Below are 20,249 nucleotides of genomic sequence, written 5' to 3' on the forward strand. Positions count from 1 at the left end.
TTATCCAGCCCTCGCACGGTCTGCAGCAGATCTAGACCAGCGGGCGATGTTGTACTTGCCGCTATTTGTGGCTCCGGAGAATGAGCGACAACGGCATCTGTAGTATACCGCGACCATTGCTGCCACCATCCCGGGAACTCGGAAATCTGCGGTGTCGGAGTTTGGCGTTCGGTTCAATGATAAGAACAGCCTTCTGAGGGCCTGTTGGTCAATACGTCCGCCAATTGGCGATAGGAGGCTGAGTACCAATCTGGAAGGGGCTCCGCAGGCCCATGATTGGTTGTGGTGATATGGTACTCTGCCTACCATCACTTGAAATGAGATAGGTTTGGCCGTAAGACCTATAACACGATCCGGAGCCCGTTCTACTTATCAACTTCAATTGGTTATCTACCAACCGTGAGCTTCCTTAAGCACGGCATCCTAGCCAGGGCCTAGACACTGCTTTTGACGGGGCCGGCTCAAAATAAAAGTCTGTTGAATACCAAGTCCAGTCTCTCGAATCTCCATATAACTCGCGCACGGGGCACGATCGGGGAGAGATAAAGAGTCTCGCGAACTTGATATACTACCTCCGGCGCCCCCCAACCACCTATCCTAACTCTCGCTTACTTCCATTCAAGCAATCCTGCCGAGTCCAGAACAAATCTCAATCCCATCTACCATGCAGGACTCCAAGATGGCCACTGCTCAAGAGGGCGGAGAGAAGATCGATGTCGGAGTGGTCCAGGAGTCCGTTCAAGACAACATTCTCAAGGCAGACTTGAGCGAAGACGACGGCGAGGTCTTCAAGAGTCATACTGGCGTGGCTGAGTTTCGGACGTTGGGATGGTACGACACTTCCTCCAAGTTGGCAACATGGAGACAGACTCACTTACACAAACGTGGAAAACCAGGATTCGGGCGGGCATTATCCTCATGAAACTCTGCTTCGCAACAGGTGTGCTGGGAATTCCTTATGCCCTAAACGTGACCGGCTACGGACCCGGTATCTGCATCCTTTTCGGCTGGGGCTCGATGACTACCTGTAAGTCGCGTCTCCCGTCGGATCAGCATATCTGGCACTTGCTCACGACCTGGTTCAAGATTACGCCTACATCATGTACCTATTCCGCATGAAGTATCGCGGAGTGCACAACATCGCCGACGCCGCCGCTATCATGGGTGGCCCGGTCGCTCGCGAGGTCGCTGGCGGCCTGTTCTTGTTGACTTGGATGTGAGAATTCAAAGGAACCCGAAAACAAAAGACAAAGTCCTGACAGACCTCACATAGCTTGGCTGCCGGCTCAGGATTTATTGGGCTGGCGCAAGGACTAAAGATTCTCGCTGATGGCAAAGCCTGCACGGTCGTCTGGACCGTCGTTGCAGCCATATGTACCGGCCTTGTTTCAAGCATCCGAACACTGGACAAATTGGCCGTTTTGACCTGGATAGGGTTTGCGTCCATCTTTACGGCTGTGTTCATTGTAGTGTGAGTCTTTCTGAGAGCGACACTAATTGATGGGAGATTACGCTGACGAGAGTAACGTTATAGTGTCGGTGTCACACAAGTCTCCAGGCCAGCCGCAGCACCGAAGACAGGCCCATTTGATTTGGGTGTGATCGCCGTTGGGTCACCAGGGTTTGTCGCCGGACTTACTGCAACACTCAATCTCTTCTGTAAGACGGAGAGTTCTAGAACCTGAGGAGTCAGAAGTTGTAGCTGACTTGAACTCGCGGTATAGCTGGTTACGGCGCGACCCCAACGTTCATGCCGGTCATTGCGGAGATGAGAAGGCCCAAATCCTATCCCAAGGCATTGTTTAGCTCTCAAGCAGCCTTGTCAGTCTGCTATATCACCTTTGGCACGGTGGTTTATGTGTAAGTTCGACTATTGTACTCGTGGGACATCTCGACTGAACAACCTTTCAGCTACTGCGGTCAGTATGTGGCCAGTCCGTCACTGGCAAGTGCCGGAGGCAAGATCGAGAAGATCGCTTTTGGCATTTCCATTCCCGGGTTCATCATGACCTCTACCTTATGGGTTCACATGGCGGCTAAATTTGTCGGTATCGTCTACTCCAGACCAAGGTGCAAGATTGCTAACGGGACCACTGGATAGCTTTTCGTGAAAATCCTTCGCAACTCTCCTCACCTACAGAGCAATAGTCTCGTTCACTGGAGCACTTGGCTGTAGGTTGTCTCTATTCGACCGAGTTGAACAGACCTACTGACACGGAAATCTCCAGAGGATCAACCCTTGGAATAACGTTGTTGTCCTTCATCGTGGCGGAGGCCATCCCGTTCTTCAGCTTCCTGCTCGGTCTGATCGGATCTCTCTGCTGTGCTCCGACTTGTGTAAGCCTTCCACACCCACTTCTTCAAAAAAGGAAACAACCCGACTAACCTGATATGTCGTACAAAGCTCGTCATTCCAGCTTTCATGGGGCTTTACATGGACCGGGGCAACCACGGAGCCAACTGGAGGAAAAAGACTGTGTGCGGACTTCACTTTGCCGTGATTGCCCTCGGTTCCTTCATCACCGTTGCCGGCACGTATACCACGATCAAAAGCATCGTCGATGCCTACAACGATGGAACCGTCGGTGGAGCTTTCAGCTGCGCATGAGGAGTTGAAGAAAGCCGTCTGGTTGGCGATTTGTGGCCATGTGGACCCGAGCGCAAGCCCGAGGCTGCGAAATAATCAAATGCGAAGATTCATATAGTTATAGGAATAGATAATTTTTCTAAACTTGGGTAGTCAGGTCAGTACATGTACTATCATTCGGAGTATTAGAGAGCTCTAACGACTATAATTAGACCGAGACTAATACGCTGAGATGCTGTAAATTATAATAGTCTCGAAGAAAGTTATTCAAATGCCGCGTCTAGTTAGTCACACGAAGGATAATTTGAGGAATCTAGCTAGAAGGAGAAGTGCTTTTCTCTTTTACAGAGCTATCGTTCCTCCCCTGCTGTCGGTACATAGGCATACTGGAGGAGCTAATAAGTGTCGAGTGATGGACATATTGGGAAGTTGTAAGGCGTTAGCTTCTCACAAGCAAGTTGTAGTTCATCCGCCGTCTTCATGATGGTGTGTGGGACGTCAAAGCAGGCTGAACTTTGTCCAGCTTCATTATTACTACTTGAGGACATTTCTACCTTCAGTCTGAGCTTTCTTGTGCGCAACATCTGGCCACCTACGTATTAGCATGGAAGCTACTGTAATCGGTCTGCCACATCCCAGTCTGATCAAACGCATCTGCCATGAAGGCATCTTGAAAGAAATTGTCATGGGTGTCGAAAGACCATGAAAGAGGATTCAATTCCCACTCCGCCGTCGTCTGCGTCAAGGCTAGTTGAGGGCCGGTGTTCACGGGCGTGACGCCAGGCTGCTGGTGCAGGATCTGCTCGGGCGCTCTCCATAGGCCGGTATCTTGTTGAACCTGGAAGGGCTGCTGGTTTGCCGTGGATGACGTCTGTGAAGGGTCGATATTCCGGCGCACGTTGACATTTCCGAGTAATGGAACCTTCAAATTCAACTGACGAGAACTTGTGGCATCGCCGGTTTGCTGAAGTAGAGCATTGAGGGAGCGAATAGTCGCAGCGCCGAGCCGGGAAAAGTTGGCATTAGCTGCATCACGAGACTTTGCGTCCATGACCTGGAGCACTTGTGCTGCAATGCCCTGTACTCTGGCCTTATTCGCCTCTGAATCAAGATGATTGCTGGAAGGTCCGCTATGGGATGTGAGGAGGAGAACAATGGTTGCGGTGATTGCTTGTAGATCCATGATCGGAGAAAGAAAAAAGCCAGATGGGAGCATTCGGCGAAGGTGTTGATAGCGTTGCGCAACTGCTTCACAAGCTTCCATGCAAGTCAAGCGGCTGTACATGTTTCCCTCGGCTGGGTCCTGGCGCATGGTGAAGGGCAAATGGACTCTCATCAGGAAATAATAATGTAGAAGTTGACAAAGACTTTCTGGTTTGACAAGCGCAAAGTCCTGATCCCACCAGGTTTTTGGAGTCTGAGAAGCAAGAACTCGCAACTCTCGGTCGAGCTCTAGAGCGTACGCATACGCTTGTGCGCTAGATCCATGGGCGGCGCTGAGGTCGTCGAGGGTGTGGAACTTTGCTGTGATGTCCGTCAATCTGTTGAGGTATACGTGGACTTGGACCATGCCGTTGATTGTTAGAGGTTGTGCATTTGTGTGTTCGAAGCGCCGAGTGGCAGGCGGACGATTGATAATCATGCAAAGTAATCTCTCTGCAGAGCACATAAATTCCCAGAGCTGGATTTTCTGAAGCTGCAACTGATCGGGTGGGCCAGCGATGCCGCTAAGCTGAACGCCTTGAGACGCTTTTGGCAGCCCGAGAAGCTCTGCCATTGCTACAAAGTGTCGCATGCGGATCCATGCCTTCTGGAAATTCCCTTGGCTTATTTGACTACAGCGCTCGTCAGTACGTCCCGGGGACAGAAAGGTTGACTGAAAGTTCTTACAGTCTCAGGAACTGTGTGGTTTTGTTAGCGTGCGTTTGCAGAGGAGGTTGGGATGACAATGGTTTGACGGGACTCGATCCAGTTATTTTAAAGAGAGGAAAGACTTACGTGCATCGCCATTCCTAATCCTTGTGTTGTTCCCATTAGTCGGTCGTGGGATATTAGCGTATTCTCCACTGCATCAGATATTGCGCGGGAGAAGTCAGAGATTCTGTGAAATCTTCTGAGCGATGTTGCAGGACTTCCTTGATCTTGTGGCTCTTGTTGAGCCGTCACAGCAAGATCAAGCAGCCATGATGCTAAGCTCATGGCATCGGCATCAGGCGCGCACATGCTCTCATAGCTGTCCAGGAGTTCTCGCTGAGATTTCACCGCAAATGGCTGGGGAAGCATGGCATGAACCAGATCAATCCATTTCGAGGCCGTTCTAGCCATATCCAGAACATCTTCTCTTTGAGGGATTAGCTGCTGTAGTGTCTGCCTGGCGAGGTCCAGCAGATGGGCGGATGCCTTGGCCTTGCGTTCCTGTAGTTGCTGGTCTTGTCGGCCAAAGTCCCCACTCAGCCAGTCATTCTGGAAAAGCGAACGGAGATGCAAAGGTTGTTCTGTCGCCAGGACATCAGAGCCATTGGACTCATCGTCGGAGCCATCATCTCCCGGGCTGCTGGTTGGCAGAATAGAAGCTGGTCTTGCGAAGTCTGTTGTTTGGTAACCCAACTTCGATTGGATCTCACGCACAGCGTTGCGAAGACTGGCGACCTCGGACTCCAGGAGCGCAATCCGATGGCGCGACGGCAATCTCTGCTCGTGGACTGGCCGAGAAGTGTATACCTGTGCAACACATTTCAAGCCTCGGTCTTCACAGCTTCGACATGATTCTGCCTCTTCGGACCGTCGTATACAGCGAATTTTGCGGCGCCTACCTGCATATCATCAGAACAGGAAGCTTGGGATGTAAGTCCTATGGCGACAACGCACACTCGCTACAGCTTTTGGTTCCCTTCCGGGCTTGTTTTGGCACCTCAGGTTGTGACATAGTCGCACTGTTACTCAGCAGCGATCCGTGCGAGGGGTTAGAAAGGTCGCTCGATTGTAGCGGAGGAAAGAGAGATCCGGCTCGGACAAGAAGATTCGTAGCGTCTGACAAGGGATCGTTTCTCGGCTTGTAGCGCAGGGCACTTTTGCATTCGACGCAGCCAGGGGGGTTTGTCCATGTCAGACTGATGGTGATGTTCGCAGCTCGGATCTCGGAAGGAAGCGAAACCGAATGAGAAATGCCAAGTTTCCGTTTCAGGCAAAGTCGCGGCTGTGCTTCATACCCGCGGCTCCGTTTGTGTTGCGAGATTCCGTCTTGCACCTCTCGACTTCGGCTTCGATTGGCTTGCGGTGGCTGTTTTGATATCATCCACGGTTCAACCATCACCAAAGACCGGCGAGCAGATCGTGGCCTTGCCGACTCTGAGGCTAGCGCCCAGCGAGAATCGAAACCCCTCCTTTCTTTTGTTCGATCTCGCGTCTTTGTGGTCCGCCTGCGTCATGGCAGGAGGACTAGAGGTATATAACATGGGACGCCCACTAGAAAGAAATGACCATAGGCAACATACAACGGCAACACTGTGTCAACATCTGACTGTACACACTACAACCCCAACGCAACCCGAGTGTTATCGTCGCAACTCACCAGCGCAATGGGTGGCCCATACCCTTCGAAAACAGCCGGGATAGGTGGCATCCCGACAGTCACCACAGACATTCCAGCGGACGCTGTCTTCATCCTCGTATATGTTTGCTTCGCGACTACGAATATGACCATCTTTCAACTCAATCGCCGCAAAAACCACAAGTTTATCCCCTCTGCGCTTCTGTTCGGCTTCTGTATGGCCAGAATAGTCACGCTGTGCCTGCGGATCGCGTGGGCAACGTCACCGCATGATGTTCAACTGGCAATTGCTGCACAAATCTTTGTGAATGCAGGCATCCTAATAGTCTATATCATCAACTTGATCCTTGCGCAACGCATACTACGAGCCTCTCAGCCACGAATTGGGTGGAATCCGATCTTGCGAGCCGCTTACAAGTTCCTGTACATCGGCATTTTTGGGGCACTCGTCATGGTCATTACCTCCGTTGTCCTCTCGGTCTACACGCTCAACCCGCACACCAGATCGACTTGTCGAGATATCCAGCTGGCTGCGATCACTTATCTCCTTGTCTTCACCTGTCTTCCTGTCGTTCATACCGCGTTAGCGGTCCTTTTACCGAGGTCACAAGATGCAGAGAATTTCGGCGAAGGCGGTATGAAGAGCAAGTTGATCATTGTTACCTCTTCAGGATGTTTGTGCATGTTGATAGCAGGATTCAAGGCTGGCATAACCTGGGAGCCTCCGCGACCAGTCACAAATCCCCCCTGGTACGATTCCAAGGCCTGCTTCTACGTCTTCAATTTCACGCTCGAGATCATCCTGCTCTGTATCTTGACGTTTACCCGAATCGACAAGCGGTTCTTTATCCCAAATGGATCGACAAAGGCCGGGGATTACAGTCGACTCTCGGAAGAAAGCGAGCAGAAGACAGAGCATGCCATGTGGTACACTTCGTCACAGGATCCCGAGAAGGTCTGACGCATATAACGAAGGATTCAAGGGTGCAATGTGGAGGCTTTCATGGCATGGGTGAAACAGATTGGGCGTTGCTGCACATCTTGTATCAAAAATGATTGCTAATAGAGATCGGTTATTCATGCACGAAAAGCGAGGCGGGTGCTGTCTGCTGTATACAGTCACTAGACATAGATTGAATCCCTCCTGAAAAGCGGTCATTCTCATTCATTCGCTTCAATGACTGTTGGTTCCTCCAGAGGGCGCAGAGCGTAGTACGCATTGAGCGGATTTGCTCCGCCGCAGCGCGTACAGTGGTTTTACGCGTCGCGTCCATCTCGAATTGAAAAGCGGCATCTTTACGGCATTTCAGTTGCTCCTTCCGAACTGCAATCAAGCACCACAAAGTTCCCTTTTCTTCAGCACTCTGTTCTCATTCATGACCTCCTTGTTCACCTTGGGCATCTTGCTTCCCCCCAATTGACCTGCTCACAACATGCCATCAGATATCAGGAGTTTCTTCGGAAGTGGAGGGGCAAAACCCTCGGCGAAGATTGCTGCCTCTAAGGTTAGCAACGGTGCCGTAGGCTCCATCTCACTCAGCCGATCATCAAATATAGATGACTGATCATGCGGCAGGACGGTACGAAAGTGACTTCTAAACAGCGCGGCCGACGCAAAGTTGTTTCCGACGACGATGAAGATGATGATGACGACGAAGGAGTCGGTGCCAACTCCAAGAAACCTACTACTCCCAAGACAAAGAAATCGGCCAAAGAACCAGTGGAAGAGGAGACAACCAGCTCAGCCTACTTTGCTACCACGAAAGCAAAACCTACGAAGTCTACCCCGATACGAACCAAGACTGCCACCACCAACGGTATCGCAAAGACTCCCACTAAAGAAACCAATGGTGGAACACCATCGACTGGCAGAAGATCCTCCAGAAAGACCAGCAGAAAGAACTACGCCGAACAGGACGAAGATGAGAAATCCGCTCTCGTGTTAATGGACGATCGTGAAGGTGATGATGACATTTTTAGTGACCTCAAGAGCAGGAAAGTGGACGACGATTACGAGGAAGGAACAGACGAAGACGATCTGAAACCACAAAAGAAGGTCAGCAAGGCTGTCAATGGCCACTACAAAAAACTCGAGGCGGATCATGATGACGACGATGATGATATCGAAATGGCGCAGATTCCCGCATATGATGGACCTGGTGACGCGAGACGTAAGAAAGCACCAGCCAAACCTACTTCCGCTCGCAAACGGAAGTCCAAAGACCTTGAAGATGAGGAAGAGGACGATCTGGACGATGACGACGACACACCAAAAAAGAAACCAAGGACTACAGCATCGGCAGCTGCTCGGAAGCCCCGCGCGTCAGCCAAAAAGGAAGAGAGGGAGGAAAGCAAGGAGATACAGAACATTCTCGACAGTATCCCTACTGTGAGAGCGCCGACTCCACCTCCAAGAGATGACAAGAAAAAGTTCACCTACGGCGGAGGCAATGCGAACGTGGCTCCACCCGCAGCTGGCTCTGCTGATATTCCAGTCGGTGCAGAAAATTGCCTTGCTGGACTGACTTTCGTCTTCACTGGGGTGCTGAACTCGCTTGGCCGCGAAGAGGGACAAAACCTCGTGAAACAGTATGGTGGTAAGGTGACGGGTGCTCCATCGAAGCGGACCAGCTACGTCGTCATTGGTGCTGATGCTGGACCGAAAAAGCTCGAAACTATCCGACAGCTGGGCATCAAGACAATCAATGAAGAAGGTCTTTTTGCACTCATTCGACAGCTTCCCGCGAATGGTGGTGATGGGAAGGCTGCCGAAGCCTATGCTGAGAAACAGGCCAAGGAAGAGGAGAAAGTCCGCAAACAGGCGGAAGAAGAGGAAGAACGCGAGCGCGAGAGACAAAAAGAGGCTACCAAAATTGCGAAAGCTGCGGCGGCCCGAACAGGTGCTCCTATTCCCTCGACCAAACCAAAAGGTCCCAGAGTAGACGACAGACTTTGGGTAGACAAGTATGCTCCAGATACGATGAGCGCTGTCTGCGGAAACAAGGGCCAGGTTGAGGGCTTGCAGAAATGGCTTCGTAATTGGCCGAAAGCCGCAAAATCAGACTTCAAGAAGGCTGGTGCCGATGGGAAGGGCGTCTTTCGCGCAGCTTTGCTTCATGGTCCTCCGGGTGTCGGCAAAACCACAGCTGCCCACCTTGTTGCCAAACTTGAGGGCTATGATGTTGTCGAGAGCAATGCTAGCGAGACCCGGAACAAGAAGCTGCTTGAAACTGGGCTGACCGGTGTTCTGGATACTACATCTCTCCTCGGGTATTTCGCTGGCGATGGCAAGAAAGTCGAACAATCGAAACGAAAGCTCCTCCTGATCATGGACGAGGTGGATGGAATGTCAGCCGGCGACCGTGGTGGTGTGGGTGCTTTGGCTTCCATCGTAAAAAAAACCAACGTCCCGATGATATTAATTTGCAATGAGCGGAATCAGCCAAAGATGAGACCGCTTACGAATGTGACAGCAGAGTTTCAGTTTCGAAGACCAACCACGGATATGATTCGAGGCCGGATAGCCACGATTCTATTCCGCGAAGGCATGAAATTACCCACACCCATTATCAATGCCTTGATCGAGGGCTGCAATGGGGACATTCGTCAAATCATCAACATGATTTCGACCATCAAACTCGACAGCAAGGATCTCGATTTTAGCGACACCAAAGCCATGTCGAAGGCATGGGAAAAACATGTGATTCTGAAGCCCTGGGATATTGTGAATAAGATCCTGCGACCACAAATGTTTGCAGCCAGTTCGACAGCGACATTGAACGACAAAACGGAATTGTATTTTAATGATCACGAGATGAGCTACTTGATGCTCCAGGAGAACTACCTCAAGACAAATCCCGCCCTTGCAAGCTCTTACAGCGGCAAAGAGCGAGAGATGAAATTGTTGGAGCTTGCAGACAACGCAGCTGCCAGCATTTCCGACGGTGACCTCGTTGATCGGATGATTCATGGCTCCCAGCAGCAATGGAGCTTGATGCCAGTCCACGCCATTTTCAGCTTTGTCCGACCTGCTAGCTACGTCTACGGAATGCTTGGGGGACAAGCTGGCTTCCCTACTTGGTTTGGGCAGAACAGCAAGCAGAGTAAGTTGCAATCTCGTGTCTTATGTATCTGTGTATTAACCCGCTGCGTAGTGAAACTCTCTCGGTTTGTCAAGGAGATACAGGGACACATGCGGCTTCGTACCGCGGCCGACCGTCATGAGATTCGCCAGCAGTATCTCCCAGCAATATGGAGCAAGACAGTCGGCACCCTGAAAGCTGAAGGCAAGGATGCTGTACAGGATGTCATTGACTTCATGGACTCTTACTACCTGACCAAAGAAGACTTCGATTCCGTGCTAGAATTGGGTGTTGGAGAGTACGATATGGACGGCATTAAAATCGACACCGCTACCAAGGCATCATTTACCAGATTGTACAATCTCCAGAGCCACCCTATGCCTTTTGTCAAGGCAAGCCATGTCCTAGGCACCGCAAAGGCAGGAGCCAAGAGGGAAAAACCGGACTTGGAAGAGGCAGTCGAGGAGTCGGAGGCAGAAGAACTCTTAGCTGAAGCTGAGGCTGGCGATGATGATGACGACGACTCGGACCTCAAGAAAGACAAATACATCAAAGCGCCAAAGAAGAAGACTGCAAGTGCTTCTGCTGCCGGCGGGGCTAGTTCGAAGGGGAAGGGCAAGAGAAAGAAGGCTGATGACGCTGGTGATGTCGATCCTGAAAGTGACGACGAACCGAAGAAGAAGCGAGGTCCCGGTGGCGGAGCACGAGGTGGCAGGAAAGGGAAAGGAAGAGCGTGAAGTTGACGTTGATTGATTTCAGCAGCTTTCCCACCGACCAGGCAATCGATCTGGCTGTAATTTGATGGCATGGGGGACAAGAGAATATCGAGGACCATGTTGTTGCTCGTTAGGAGCTGACATTGTTCATACAGCGACGGATGAGCAATCCGAGAACGGGGTGGGAACGAAAATACACTACTAGATGAATGTAACAGACACAAGCATTGCCGTATTGATGTTGTCGAGAGCGTAGTTACAATGAGCACGAGGGCGCGTAACCTCTTGGCTTTGTGGTCTGGTATGACCAATTCGGATGGTTGATGCGGACAGAGGGAAATGGGCGAATCACAAAAACACACAGGCTGCCATTATTCGACTGGCTAGGAGCCCGAAGAACGTGAGAGATGTTTATATGTGCAGAATTGGCACTGATCTCAAGGCTCGCAAGGCTCCGAGACGAAGACATCACTTGCTACCAACGAAAAACCGAGAAATGCTGTGCCTGGCCATGCGTCTGCGTCTGCCAACAGGCGCACCGTTGGCGCCACAGGTGAGCCCCAATGTCCCATTCCTCAGCCCCATTGCCAACCGTCGACCAAGAAAATGCGCCTTACCACGACCAGCCAGTGGCGAATCCTCGATCGAGCCAAGTACCCAAGCTCTGTCTCCGGGGGGCAGTGTAGCGTATTCGGATCGGGGGGCCTGAAGTCAGTGGGATATCAATCGAGCCCTTTTCCAAGCCCTGGAATTGACTCACAAGAGGTGGTTATATACCCAATGATTATGACGATCTCGACGGAAGAAGAAATGGAAAGTGAACAGTCATTCAGGGTTATATCGCAACCAACAGAGGCACCGAGAGGACATCACCAACACCACCAGACCGGCGTCGACTGGGTAGCAACTTGACACCACGATGGGCCTCACCAAGGCCGAAAACTCGCCTGGCCTCTCGTTCGAATTCAACAACACTCGCCAGCACTATTCGCCCGGCGACGTGATCAGCGGCCGAGTGATCCTCAATACTGCCGCCGACAGTGCTATTGGCAAGCTGGTGGTTTCATTCTGGGGCCGGGCAAAGTCGCGGATCATCCAGCAGCACGGCCAGACCGTCACCTACCACCGGGGTCGGACCCAGCTCTTCAAGAAGGAGTTGCTTCTGTACGAGGGCCAGTACACCCACAAGCCCGGATCCTTCAGCTGGCCGTTTGAATTCGTGGTGCCCGAACACGCGGAAGCAACGAGTATCTTGAGCGGCGAGAGATGGAAGCCCAAGGATCATTACCGGGCGACCACGGATGAGAACAACCTCGACCTCACTCTTCCACCCTCGTGCTACCACAGGAGACACATGTTCGGTCGTCAGGCCGAGTGTTTCATTGAATACGTCCTCGACGCGACTCTGACCGAACCCGAAGGTCTACACCATATCCGCGGACCCCAGAGCAAGGTGTCCAGCTATCCCATTGTCTTCCACCCATTATCCACCCCCGAACCCATTGAGAACTATAGCCTCACCACCGATCAACGCCTCTTCACCATCTCGACGCTGAAGCTTCTGCCCGAACACGCAGGCACCAGCCTCGGGTTCAGGGATCGCGCCCGCTCCATCTTTCAGCGCGACTCCATCCCCAGGTTCTCATTCAGCTTGGCCGTCCAAGCACCTGGCATCATTCAGCTCTTCCACCCAAACCACATCCCATTCCTGATCACTGCGACACCGGACTTGTCCCCCGAAAACACTACCATCGACACCTCGACGTCTCTTCCCACCGTAATTCTTCGCTCCGCCAAAATCGAGTTGAAGACGCATGTTCGCTGCCGCGCGGCGGGCACATTTCCCGACAGCAAGACCTATGAAATTCCCGTGTTGCCGTCCAAAGCTCTAAACCATCCACTGATCATGACGCATGGCACAACGACCGCCTCGGAGGCGACACTTGACCTCGGAAAATTGTGCGACCTTCATCTTGGTAACGCGAAGCTGGGTTCTCGTCTGGAGACGCCCATGTGCCCGAATTTCACAACCTATAACGTTTCAAGGTCTTATCAACTCTTGTGGGAGCTCGAGATTGAGTGCGCCGAGAAAACGGAAAAGTTCTCCTCGGTGAAGAACGGACCTGAAATCGCCATCATTTTGCCTCCGGCTACGGTACGGGTGGAGAGTGAATTAGACGGCAATTTGCTACTGGGTGGAGACCTCATGCAGGCTTTGTCGACGGAGAGCACAGGATCTGGATCCAGCTCGGGATTTTGGTCTCGCCGCAGCCATGAAGGCAGGGCCGCAGGCGAGAAGGAGAAAGCAAAGTTTGGGCCACCGAGTCCCTCGAGCATCGGGGCCGGGATTGGCGCTCTAGGGATCGGTGGCGGCAAGAAACCCAATAAATCCAAAGCAGAAGAAGCAGCTGAAGATCGGGCACGGGCACGTCTTGAGGCAGTCCAAGCTTCGTATCAAGGGCGCCATCAAATTTCGTCCACCAGAGGACGAGACGATAGCCATGACGCTGTGGCAGATGCCTATTTACCAACCACAAACCCGAGTCTGCCAGAAACCACTGGACCCGCGACAGCAACAATCACAGTGACAGACACGGACGCGGACCAACAGCTGCCAAGATATGTCCCATGAGAAAGCGCCTTTTTGTCCAAATGATCTGATGGGCACATTCTTGATCCTCTTCAGCAACTCAGCGCGTTTGGTACACGCGACTACCGACTTTAATTCTTCTTTCCTGGCGTTGCAGGCCTTTGCTGCGTCTTCATATTGCTTGTTCTTGGGTTTGTTGTGATCTGAAACTCTGCTGGAAAATGCGTTCGTCAAGGACAGAGCGGTAAAAACCTGGGATTTGACGTTGAAGGCGCCCGAAGGACAGCAGCTGCCTGGTTTGTGGCCTTTTGGTCTGTTACAAAGGGACGTGGGTTCTCGACTGTTTTTCAACGATTCATATTGGATATGATTTGGTAAAGCCCGTGTCTACTCGGCGCGGAGGCGTCTGGTACAGTATTTTGACATCTTCTTCAGCGCACTCTACGTCTTAGGTATAATGACCTTCGCTTCTCTTCGGTGACAGGGTAGTCGATTTGACCCCTCGAAAATGTAATATCTGTAACAGGGTGCTGGGAAATACTAGGACAGGTTACAGCCGGGCGCAGGAGCTGAGGGGCTGGTGGGAAAGCAAAGTGGTCGTAATAAGAGAACCCTTTTCGGAGTTGAAAAGCATGCAGTGTGTATGATATATGACTTTTAGGGTTGGTATGTGGTAACGGGCCAATATCAACAATGCGACTACTAGCAATCGGAGGAGGCATTTGCCAGCCTTGCTTCGGGACTCCCAATCGAGTGACGAGGCTGAGAAACGAGGCTGAGAAACGAGGCTGAGAAACTCGTTTGCCACTGTCCGCCGCAAGACTCCACCGTATGCTTGCATGGACATGCAACTCCAAAATCTTGCGCTTTCGCGTCCTGCAGTTATCGAGTTTACCATAGCGCCTCTACCTCACATTTACTGCGGAACAAGATGATTTTAGAAGACCAAAGATTCCTCCATGAGGATCTGGAGCGGCTGGAGCAAGCAATCACCGACCGCGTGGCAGAGGATCCCAAAAATGTAAGTCAGGTCACAGATCCATGAACCAAGTGCAGCCACTAACACATTTTCCAGATAAAAGACCGATTAACCCGCGACCACCAGATAGACGGCTTCCTCAGTCGCATTCAAGAGCAATCCAAGCGTCTACTCGATATATACAAAGACGCAGACGGTCTCCGCCTGAAAGAAGTCCAGTCCCTCTCCACCGGCGAACCATTCGAAGAATTCTACAAACAGCTCGAAGAAGTCAAAGACTTCCATCGTCGCTACCCTAATGAGCCTGTCGAGAATCTCGAGCGCGCCTACAAGCGCCGGCGACCCGAGGAAGGAGAATACATTCCCTCGGAGGTGGATAACATGTTTAGCGGAGAAGAGTCGAACGGCCGGTTTCTGGACTTGACACAACTACACGAAGACTACCTCAACATTCCCGGGGTCAAGCGCCTGACGTACCTCCAGTATCTGGATAACTTTGACGCATTTGAACCTCCTCGGCTACCCATCAAACGTCAGAACAAACTCACAGACCAATATTTACAATATGTCGCCAACCTCGACAGCTATCTGGAAAGCTTTGTCCGGAGGACGAGGCCACTAGAAGACTTGTCGAAATTATTTTTGAGATACCAACGGGACTTCGACGCAGCCTGGGAAGCGGGAACAGTGCCTGGCTGGACAAAAGAGCAGAAAGATCAGGAATCCAAAAGCACATCCGCGCCTTCGGGACCCCAAACCGAAGGCACCGGCGCAGGAGTGTGGTGCCCCGACTGCGAAAAGGAGTTTACAAATCAGAATGTCTACAAGTCGCACTTGACAGGCAAGAAGCACCTCAAGAACGCAGAGGCCAAGAAATCCCGGACAACCAGTAACGGCGAAGCCACCACGAATGGCGCCACAGGCGCACCCTCGAAACCTCTTACGATAGCTCCCTCCCTGTCCGGCACAGCGCTCAAAGAACGCGCCATCGCTTCACACGAACACCGCATCCGCGCCCTCGCCGATTTCCTGTCCAACGAACGGAGCAACACGCGCGTGAATGTTGAGCGCAAACAAGGCATGACGGAGCGAGAGCGGCAGGCCGAATTGGACGCTCTCTTCGCCGAAGACGATGCTGCCGTTGCGGCGTCCGACCGGAAAGCAGCAGGGAAGAAGCGGACAGGCGGAGAGGACTCTGGGTCTGATTCAGAAGGGGATGAGAAGATCTACAACCCGTTGAAACTTCCTCTGGCCTGGGATGGGAAGCCAATCCCCTACTGGCTTTACAAGCTGCATGGCCTGGGAGTGGAGTTCAACTGCGAGATTTGCGGTAACTTCGTCTACATGGGCCGGCGGGCGTTCGACAAACACTTCTCCGAGGCACGGCACACCTACGGCCTCAAGTGCCTGGGCATCACGGGCTCCGCGCTCTCCGGCACCGCGGGGGGTGGTGGCCTCAGCCTGTTCCGCGAGATCACGGGGATCGAGGACGCGCTGAAACTCTGGGACAAGATCAAGAAGGAGAAGCGGGAGAAGGAGGTCAAGGACGACCAGGTCGTGCAGATGGAGGACGGCGAGGGCAACGTCATGCCCGAGCGTATTTATCTGGATTTGCAGAAGCAGGGCATTCTTTGATAGAGAGAGATGATACCCTTGATGGACGGATCAGTCTTTACCATTACATACTACCGCATCACCCCGCCCAACCATTCATTGTGCATGGTGTTGAATTGCATACGTGTGCATGGCAGGCAGCAAGAGAAGCAAGCCACAGCACAGGCGAACACGGCAGATCATTGGGAAAAGTGCGGCACGCCTGTACACCTGAGTTGACATTGATTCAGGCTAACAGCATCTGGACTGGCGTTCTGCCCTCCCCCTATTTGGGGAAATGTATCATCGCAAAGTTGGGTGGACATGGGATACTCATGATTGATGATTCCTCTCGTCCTGGACGAGGCTGTCACTGGCGGCTTGAAATGCAAAGACAATCTTGTTTGCTCGATACAAGACACGGCACCATGTCACTCCTGTCCATAACACAACATTGCTCTAGACGTAAACATTAATTCTTCAGGCGTCAACCATCTCTCTACGGAGGCGAGCTTCACATCTCCACGCCCTCAGCGGCGACGGCAACTCGCTCACCTGCATCCCCGACACCCTCGTTGCTTGTTCTCGCACTGCCGACTCCGTTACTTCCCCTTTCCCTCTCCTTGACCTTCTCGCCACTCTTGTCGGCTCCTTTTCCTCTGCTCTGATCCTTGTCCACGAGAACTGCGTTCCTCACCTTCTCCAACAGTTCCCAACCCTTGGCCGCCCCGTGGATTGCCCTTTCGACGATTTGATCAAACAACTCCTCGTTACCCATGTAGAACCCGCACAGCATGAGTTTGCACAAGCTCGCCGTAGATGTAGCGCGGACTTCGTCAGCGAAGGTTTGTGAAAGCGCTTTGATGAAGGGGGAGAGAAGCACAGAGAGTGTGCTGCCGTGGCTATTATTTGGGGCTGTTGTGGCGGCGGTGGCAGGGACGTCGTCCGCTGCTTCGGTCGCGGCAACAGGGGACTCTGGAGGATCACTGGATTCGGGATGCGCAGAGGAAGGTGGACCTCGTGCGAGAAGTATATCGCAAAGAATCTGCAGAGCCATGACTTGCAGGGACTCGTGTCCTCTCTTCAACAACAGAGTGAAAAGCCGCATGTTCTCGTCGGCAAGCTTGGGTTCAAGCAGGCAACACAATCCCAAGCATTGCACTCCGCGTTCGCGAATCAGAGCCTCGTGGGATCGCACGGCTGGAATCACCAGGTTGTCGAACATGGTGCGTAGGTCAATGTTCGATTGCAGATTGCCTGCGACATTCTGCAGCATGCATTGAGCGATGTGGAGGCATTTCATGTTGATGACAATTTCCTTGATCGCTTTGGCTTCTTGCTCTTCGTCAGTGAGATGCTTGTTACGCTTGCTCTTAGCTTGTTCGTTCCTAGGCGTCGAGTCGCCGCTGACTTCGCTGCGGGCTGAGACGAAACTGTCATCCTCGTCCGCTTCTGCTTCATTTTCGAGGTCGGAGGAAGCGATGTTGTCGTGGACTTCGGCGATAGCTTCGAGAACAATCGAGGTAAACTCTCTCTCGCCAGCTGCATCCGAGTTACATACAAGTCGTAGGGCTTCCACGGCGAGTCGGGTGCATTCATCAGGCAATTCAGCCATGGACAAAGCGTGTCGGAGCAACGAAAACATTTTCCTCCGGCCGATCTCATCTGTGTAGTCCAAAGACTGCGCAATGTACAAGAGCTGCTCCACGATGAACTCTTGTTCCGCTTGGAGTGCGATCTTTTCATCAGAATCCGACTCACTGGCGTTTTGGACCCTCGCGACCAGCTCGTTGATATGTTTTTGGAGATGAAACCCCAGACGTGTAACCTCTGGCATTTTCTCTTCAACCATGTCCTGATAGTTCGAATCCGACCGGCAGTAATCATTGAACGTGCGCGCCATAAAGGCTGATTCCGGGGTTAAATTGTGCCAGAAATCGTCGTCGAACCTGACCGCATCGAGGTAATCCGGTCGACCAGCCCAGAACTCTCTCATAGCTTCACGAGCAACACCATCCTCATTCCCGGTGTTCAGAGTGTCGATTCTCTCTAGAAGCTCTAATAGAGCCGGAATGCTTGGGTCGTAGAAGCCGACGTGAGCTTCCTTCTCATCCTTCGCTTCACTAGATTTCTCAGCCTCGGTCCTTGCACAGTTCTCAATCCAACATTCTCTGAATAGGCGAGCGGTCGCACCGCGAACTCTCTCGTCGCGATCTCTCAAGCCCCATCTCAACAGCTTCTCCCGCATGGACAAGGACAAGTGTCGAAAATCGCCCAGTCTAGGAAGGAGTTTTGCGTACAGGGCGCGTCGAGTCGGAGCATCCCGATCCCTAGCACGCTCGAGCAGGTAGGGCAAGGTCTTTGGAGTAGCCGGAATGTTCACCAGAAGCGCTCTTCTGACGTCTGCATTTGTATCGTTTTGTAGAACATCGAGCAGTTTGTCCAGCAAGCCAGGGGCGACATCCTCATCCGATTCTTGGTCCTCCCCTTCCTCCATTTCACTTTCCACCAGACGACCCAGCGCCATGACCGCCTCGAGTCGTATGGCGGGGACCTTGTCTCTCATTCTCTTGATCAGCTCGTGTCTGATGACCTTGTACAGATCGTCGTCGATAGCTTGCAGGACACCCAAGATCTGGCAGGTGAGTTGGGTGGCTCTGTATCTGACCGTCTTGTCTTTGGCGCAGAGAAAGGGAAGGATGGCCAGCAGAATTGTGGAGGAGATTTGATTTGAGGCCTCATCGCTTGCGAGATACGCCGTGAGAAACTTGATGACACGGGTCCCTGCTGGTTCGGATTTGGCGACATCGAGGAGTCGGAAGACGCATTGTTTGATGTGCGCCTCGAAGTTTGGAGAGTTTTCGAGACGGCGCAGGCGTTTTGCCAGTGTCTTATGTCCCACTAGGGAGCGCTGGGCATCTAGGAATACCTCTGCCACGGACATTGTTGTTTCTCAGGGCAGGTCAGATATCTTGGGATGAGTTGCGGCTTTGTCGAGAAGTTCAAGGAGCCAGATTGGGAAGAGGAGTAAACAAACCACAGACCCCACCCTCGTCCCAGTGCTCCAATCATACGGCGGCTTAGTCATTATATCGGCAGACTTTCTAGATCTCTCTCGGCTTACCTTCTCCTCTCAACTGAAATACGTAGGTCCTTGAACCGGGCGCCTTCTTCTACCTCGACAAAGAGCGAAAGGAACGATTCGCTTGTTGACTACTGATTGTTTTGGCAGTACTCATCCGATAATGTGGCGGCGTGAGAGGTGTTGGGCATCGTCGCCGTACCTGGTTGGTGGTCCGCTACTTGATGCGAACACTCCTCAAACAAAGGGTCTGGGCCAACCCTCTTCCAACGTGCGCTGAGCGTACCTTTCCCCAAACGCATCTCTATTGCAAGCAGTGCCTCTTGGAGCGAATGGACGAGAGCGACTAGGAATCGTCGGAGACCAGGACCGCGTGGCTACGGAAGGCGGATACGAGACCGTGGTGCGACTGTGCACCGACAGGATCATCAGGGACGGCAAAAATCTCGCTTCGCGTCATGAACTTGACCAAGACGCCGCTGTCACTCACTGGCCTGGGAAGTAGACAGGTGGCAACTTACAAAGGGTTTGAGATCGAAGCTGGGAGTGCGGTTCCGCCCATCCTCCACCACAGTCGAAGCGATCTCGCAGACGCTCTCAACCAGGCCTGGACACTAAGGCGGGAGAGGGTGAATTCAAGAAGAGCAGGGACCAATCGTACAAATGAGGAGGATGGAGACAGAAAAAAAACTCAGGGTCTCTGTGTAAGGTTTGAAGGCAACATTCTGTTCTGAAGAGGTGGCATGGCAAGATAGAAGGTTGTGTACTGTGTATGTAGGGCTCTTTGGCGGTGGTAGATCCATTGACCTACAGGGACACACTGCATACATCCATACATACCAAGTACATTGCAGTGATCATCCTGTGGGCGTGCAACGAGGCATGCCACCAGCCATGCCTCTACCTATTGTATAGCGTACCCTTTTGTCCATCAACGATCTACAGTCCCTATTCATTTGCGTCATCCAACGGATGTTGATGTAACAGAAGCCAGCTTAAGCTCGCGATCTCAGCGACCTGATCAGCAGGCACACAGCATGCGGTGAGGGATCGATCAGCGACCAACGTCG

General features: G+C 52.3%; 6 protein-coding genes across 8 annotated transcripts; 4 read left to right on the forward strand and 2 right to left on the reverse strand.

Moving 5' to 3' along the window:
• Positions 1-3,117: 3,117 nt before the first annotated feature.
• Positions 3,118-5,689, reverse strand: PV07_12130 (uncharacterized protein). The gene is made up of 4 exons (XM_016399624.1): positions 5,456-5,689; positions 4,586-5,400; positions 4,478-4,488; positions 3,118-4,422 (listed from the first exon to the last, which is right to left on the reverse strand). Exons 1-4 carry the CDS (start codon positions 5,511-5,513, stop codon positions 3,180-3,182), a joined length of 2,127 nt encoding a protein of 708 aa, XP_016242436.1. The 5' UTR covers positions 5,514-5,689; the 3' UTR covers positions 3,118-3,179.
• A 203-nt stretch (positions 5,690-5,892) lies between these two features.
• On the forward strand, positions 5,893-7,292 carry PV07_12131 (uncharacterized protein). The gene has a single exon (XM_016399625.1). It carries the CDS (start codon positions 6,166-6,168, stop codon positions 7,096-7,098), a length of 933 nt encoding a protein of 310 aa, XP_016242437.1. The 5' UTR covers positions 5,893-6,165; the 3' UTR covers positions 7,099-7,292.
• A 150-nt stretch (positions 7,293-7,442) lies between these two features.
• On the forward strand, positions 7,443-11,170 carry PV07_12132. Of its 3 annotated transcripts, none has more exons than XM_016399626.1 (3): positions 7,443-7,657; positions 7,714-10,240; positions 10,292-11,170. In XM_016399626.1, the coding sequence occupies exons 1-3, from the start codon at positions 7,571-7,573 to the stop codon at positions 10,954-10,956; spliced, it is 3,279 nt and encodes a 1,092-aa protein (XP_016242438.1). In that variant the 5' UTR covers positions 7,443-7,570; the 3' UTR covers positions 10,957-11,170. The 3 variants fall into 3 exon arrangements, with proteins under 3 accessions (XP_016242438.1, XP_016242439.1, XP_016242440.1); XM_016399627.1 differs by having other exon boundaries at positions 7,443-7,642; XM_016399628.1 differs by having other exon boundaries at positions 7,443-10,240.
• A 517-nt stretch (positions 11,171-11,687) lies between these two features.
• Positions 11,688-14,253, forward strand: PV07_12133 (uncharacterized protein). Its single transcript, XM_016399629.1, has one exon. The coding sequence runs from the start codon at positions 11,855-11,857 to the stop codon at positions 13,565-13,567; it is 1,713 nt and encodes a 570-aa protein (XP_016242441.1). The 5' UTR covers positions 11,688-11,854; the 3' UTR covers positions 13,568-14,253.
• Positions 14,254-14,371: 118 nt separating this feature from the next.
• On the forward strand, positions 14,372-16,579 carry PV07_12134 (uncharacterized protein). The gene is made up of 2 exons (XM_016399630.1): positions 14,372-14,546; positions 14,601-16,579. Exons 1-2 carry the CDS (start codon positions 14,457-14,459, stop codon positions 16,137-16,139), a joined length of 1,629 nt encoding a protein of 542 aa, XP_016242442.1. The 5' UTR covers positions 14,372-14,456; the 3' UTR covers positions 16,140-16,579.
• PV07_12135 (uncharacterized protein) lies at positions 16,350-19,310 on the reverse strand. The gene has a single exon (XM_016399631.1). It carries the CDS (start codon positions 19,039-19,041, stop codon positions 16,612-16,614), a length of 2,430 nt encoding a protein of 809 aa, XP_016242443.1. The 5' UTR covers positions 19,042-19,310; the 3' UTR covers positions 16,350-16,611.
• Between the last annotated feature and the right edge of the window lie 939 nt (positions 19,311-20,249).

This window comes from Cladophialophora immunda (assembly GCF_000835495.1).
Source record: "Cladophialophora immunda strain CBS 83496 unplaced genomic scaffold supercont1.8, whole genome shotgun sequence".
In the NCBI taxonomy this organism is placed as follows: domain Eukaryota; kingdom Fungi; phylum Ascomycota; class Eurotiomycetes; order Chaetothyriales; family Herpotrichiellaceae; genus Cladophialophora; species Cladophialophora immunda.

What these genes read in the sequence shown, in the direction of transcription:
- PV07_12131 (XM_016399625.1), top strand. Translation starts at nt 6,166, where the DNA reads ATGGGTGGCCCATACCCTTCGAAAACAGCCGGGATAGGTGGCATCCCG.
- PV07_12133 (XM_016399629.1), top strand. Translation starts at nt 11,855, where the DNA reads ATGGGCCTCACCAAGGCCGAAAACTCGCCTGGCCTCTCGTTCGAATTC.
- PV07_12135 (XM_016399631.1), bottom strand. Translation starts at nt 19,041, where the DNA reads ATGTCCGTGGCAGAGGTATTCCTAGATGCCCAGCGCTCCCTAGTGGGA.
- PV07_12132 (XM_016399626.1), top strand. Translation starts at nt 7,571, where the DNA reads ATGCCATCAGATATCAGGAGTTTCTTCGGAAGTGGAGGGGCAAAACCC. An exon ending in CTAAGGTTAGCAACGGTGCC is followed by an intron (nt 7,658 to 7,713) that starts GTAGGCTCCATC and finishes ATCATGCGGCAG; the next exon opens with GACGGTACGAAAGTGACTTC. An exon ending in TGGGCAGAACAGCAAGCAGA is followed by an intron (nt 10,241 to 10,291) that starts GTAAGTTGCAAT and finishes CCCGCTGCGTAG; the next exon opens with TGAAACTCTCTCGGTTTGTC.
- PV07_12130 (XM_016399624.1), bottom strand. Translation starts at nt 5,513, where the DNA reads ATGTCACAACCTGAGGTGCCAAAACAAGCCCGGAAGGGAACCAAAAGC. An exon ending in AACCAAAAGCTGTAGCGAGT is followed by an intron (nt 5,401 to 5,455) that starts GTGCGTTGTCGC and finishes GATGATATGCAG; the next exon opens with GTAGGCGCCGCAAAATTCGC.
- PV07_12134 (XM_016399630.1), top strand. Translation starts at nt 14,457, where the DNA reads ATGATTTTAGAAGACCAAAGATTCCTCCATGAGGATCTGGAGCGGCTG. An exon ending in TGGCAGAGGATCCCAAAAAT is followed by an intron (nt 14,547 to 14,600) that starts GTAAGTCAGGTC and finishes CACATTTTCCAG; the next exon opens with ATAAAAGACCGATTAACCCG.